The 3,958-nt window shown below is 38.6% G+C and overlaps 1 protein-coding gene across 1 annotated transcript; it reads left to right on the top strand.

The window, feature by feature from the left end:
- The first annotated feature begins 1,198 nt into the window (after positions 1-1,198).
- LOC118557913 lies at positions 1,199-3,748 on the top strand. Its single transcript, XM_036128393.1, has 7 exons — positions 1,199-1,314; positions 1,471-1,521; positions 1,602-1,952; positions 2,041-2,097; positions 2,307-2,402; positions 2,592-2,942; positions 3,408-3,748. Exons 1-6 carry the CDS (start codon positions 1,218-1,220, stop codon positions 2,729-2,731), a joined length of 792 nt encoding a protein of 263 aa, XP_035984286.1. The 5' UTR covers positions 1,199-1,217; the 3' UTR covers positions 2,732-2,942; positions 3,408-3,748.
- The last annotated feature ends 210 nt before the right edge of the window (positions 3,749-3,958 follow it).

Below are 3,958 nucleotides of genomic sequence, written 5' to 3' on the forward strand. Positions count from 1 at the left end.
TTAATATGGTATTAATTATTATTATTATTATAATTATTATTATTATTATTATTATTCCATCCATCCATCCGTTTTCTAATCCGCTTAGTCCCTCATGGGGTCGCGGGGTTGCTGGTGCCTATCTCCAGCGTTCACTGGGCGAGAGGCTATTATTATTATTATTATTATTATTATTATTATTATTATTATTATTATTATTATTATTATTAATTTCATCATTACTTTTACTATCGTGATTATTTTATTATGTCTAATTATGTAATTCATACTATTTATTTTTTTCATTTGCACACATTCAATTATTTAATTTATATGATACACACTCAATCTTCATGCAGAGCTGCATACCCATCAGACGTAAGCTTTGGTGAATACGATCACAAGAAAGAAAAAAAAACTCCCTCTCGCACCGTTTGTGCAGAAATAATACGCTGAAATGGGGAATCCTTAATCGTTAATCTTTAGTCATAATATACTAAATGTATTTTACCGATTCCTTCAGTAGTACAGCTGACAAGAAAATGTGTCTTCCTACACGGGTGGTTTCTCTCATACTGAGCAGACTGTTCACGGTCATCTCGGGAACAGACAGGTAAACACGGCTTCCGAGCCGTCTCCCCGACACGTTTGAAGATTATCTCAGAAAAACAAAACAAAAAAAAACAACAATGCGCTCAGTGCATAACCCGGCATTTCACGGTCATCTCAGGAACAGACTGGTAAACGCAGCTGTGTATACATGCCTCTCCCAGAAACGGTTCCGCTATTTTCCTCAATATTACAAGGTTTGAAGATTATCTCAGTAGAATAAACAATGCGCTCAGTGCATAACCTGGCACTTCATGGTCATCTCAGGAATAGACAGGTAAACACGGCTCCCGAGCCGTCTCCCTGAGACGTTTGAAGATTATCTCAGTAAAAACAACAATGCGCTCAGTGCATAACCCGGCATTGCAAGGTCACCTCAGGGAACAGACAGGTAGACACAGCTAAGTATACATACCCCATCCTGTCTCCCCGAGAAACGGTTTCGTTATCTACCTTAACATAACAAGAGTTTCAGATTATCTCGGTAAAAATCAATACGGTCAGTAAAAATCAATACGCCATCAGAAAGTCACGACTCTCTCGGTAAACGCAACCCTCAGTACCAGACATGTATAAAAAAACCTCTCCTCGCTCCCCATTCGATGCAAGACACTGGGTGAAACTACAGCATGTCACAAGCGTCTTCTTCACGGATCACCACTAATGCTCAGAACTCCAATTACTGCTCTACACCCGCTCAACCACAACATGGGATACGTTTCTTCAGTAAGTTATCTTTTTTAATCAATATATCCTAACCCTCTGTCAGAGTTCTGTTTAGGAGATATGTTGAATACACGGTGGGGGAATCCTTTCTATGACGTCTTAGGAATCCCTTACGCTTTTCGGCTGTATTACAATATATGTTTAATTATTTTTCAGACCTCGCAGGTGTGGAGCAAGAAAATTTAGTTTTAACACCATCGATCTACGGTAGGATTTACTTTCATTTTTATATATCCGTTTAAAAACACTAATGCGTTGTTTTAACCATTTTATTTTTATTCTTTTAGGATTTTTTGATGAGACGAGTGGTAATCCATACATGCAATATGGAGCCCATCAATCTCAAAAGGAAAAACCGTTCAGAGAAGTTTGTTCAGAGAACAAACTTACACTCAAAAACCGTCCTTCCAAAAGCAAAACCCGCCAGGACTTTTCCACCCCTAAACACAAACCGTTTGAAGTCATTGACCTGCTTACACCACCGCCGGTTCGCCAACCTCTCTTCCTCCACTCCCCGGTTGCGAGCATTCAACCTCACCAGCTGTTTGCAGCACCAGCAAAACCACCCACCTTGCAAAACAACCGGGTCCAAACGGTTGTACCACAAGGAACGATTCCATCAACAAACCCAAGGCTTCGTGAGTTTACTATTGTTTATAACTCTGAAACTATATATCGATTTTATATTTAGCCCCGTTTCATGTTGTCATTGTTTGCCATTGACAGTCACACTGAGCGTTGAAACTTTGCCTCAGACGGCACAAGACGAGCATGCATCATATGGTGAGCAGATTGTGGTACATTAATGTGGCGCACTGTGTTAACAAGCAGTTTTCAGTCTGGTTATGTGTGGGTTCGATCCCCTCGTGTGATACAGTTTTTTTTATTTTATTTATATATTTAGTTTTCGGTGCATCTGCTTTGTCGCAGTCTTAAACTGTGCAATCAAATACAGGTTCCGTTTAAAAAGCTCTGTCTCTCTGTGCTTACAGAAGCAGGTCCCCTCGCTGCAGGAGGAGACAAGGGGGAGGTGGACTCCGCAAACCCCCCTCAAACTGATGAAGAAAACCCTGGAACCGCTTCACAGGGTGAGTAATACAGCTTTTTTATTAATTAATTTAATAATTAATTTATTATTTCTTTATGTACAGTCTTAAAGTTTAAACTACTTTTCTTTACGATTCAAAATCTCTCTCTCTCTCTCTCTCTCTCTCTCTCTCTCTCTCTCTCTCTCTCTCTCTCTCTCTCTCTCTCTCTCTCTCTCTCTCTGCTTACAGAAGCAGGCCCCCTCGCTGCAGGAGGAGACAAGGGGGAGGTAGACCCTGCAAACCCCCCTCAAATTGATGAAGAATCAGACCTCTGCTCCTCGGCCTCTCTTCACTTTTCATCCATATGCTGTTTTTACTCATTTATTTAATTGTATTTTTTTATTTAGTTATTTATATTTATTTTTAAATTTAAGTTTATTTATTTTTTCGCAGCACCTGATACCATCCGGAGAAGACGGTCCTTAAGAAGAAAAAGTAAAAGACTCAGTCTCATCATACTAAGTTCTACCCTCGAGAAAATCCAGAGCGTAATTCCGAAACTCTTCACAAAAGTGGTTACCATTCGAAGGCTTGCAGCGGGTAAATAATTTCTTTGGCGTACAATAAATAATAAAATCAATAAATCCCCGTGTCCTTCTTTGTTAAATCTCTGTATTTACAATTAGTTTATTATATCATAATGAACCATTGCTTTTTCACCTCATTACACATATGAAATGACTTTTTTTCTACCATTAGGCTGCCGTATAATAAAATGAATAAACACCCTGCGTCCTTCTTTTCTTTATTATATCATAATGAATCAATGTATTTCACCTATTTCTATATATGAAAGCGTCCTTTTTCTACAATTAGGCTGTTGTATAATAAATCCCCATTCATGTTATATTAAATATCTGTATTTACAATTAGTTCATGACATAATAAAACATTATATTTTCATCTCTTTCCACATATTAAACTACCTTTTTCTACAATTAGCTTATAATATAATAAATGAATGTTTTATTTTTTCCTGCTTATAGTTGTTCCGTTCTATTACAGAATTTGCATCGATTATTCAACAAATTCCATACTGGGCCGTAGAGGAACCTACTACCACCGGAGAGCTGAGGAGCTTATGAGAACCTGCATCTTTCTCCTGGACGAAAACGCCAAGATCTCGACGCTACAGTAGAGTTAACCTTTTAAATTGTGACCTCTGTAAACATGGGTAGTCAGCAAATGAGAAATGCTTTGTATCAAATTGTTGAAGCTGTGAATGAACTCCATAATCTCCCTGTACACCCTGCAACCGAATTTCTCAATCTAACCCCAAATTCCCCCCTCAGAACTCAGGGTCCGGATTGGAATCTTGAACGTTTACTATCTGTAGAACGAGCCATCGAACGATTAAACGATTCTTTCTCTCAACCATACTCACCTGAGAATAATTCCTTAGAGTTTCAACAGCAAGTTACAAATGCTTTAAACGAAATCACACAAATGGTTAACAACCTTCAAAATCTTCCTGTTCAGCATGTGCCTGGTTCGTTCAATGTAGCGCAACATTCTCCGTCCAGGTTAGAACAAGCGATCCATCAATTAAACGTTTC

Source organism: Fundulus heteroclitus, chromosome 24, assembly GCF_011125445.2.
Source record: "Fundulus heteroclitus isolate FHET01 chromosome 24, MU-UCD_Fhet_4.1, whole genome shotgun sequence".
In the NCBI taxonomy this organism is placed as follows: domain Eukaryota; kingdom Metazoa; phylum Chordata; class Actinopteri; order Cyprinodontiformes; family Fundulidae; genus Fundulus; species Fundulus heteroclitus.

Bases quoted from the DNA above. Each gene is read 5' to 3' on its own strand.
- LOC118557913 (XM_036128393.1), top strand. From the start codon at position 1,218: ATGTCACAAGCGTCTTCTTCACGGATCACCACTAATGCTCAGAACTCC. The intron at 1,953-2,040 runs GTGAGTTTACTA...TGCCATTGACAG, and splicing joins ATCAACAAACCCAAGGCTTC to TCACACTGAGCGTTGAAACT. The intron at 2,098-2,306 runs GTGAGCAGATTG...CTGTGCTTACAG, and splicing joins AGACGAGCATGCATCATATG to AAGCAGGTCCCCTCGCTGCA.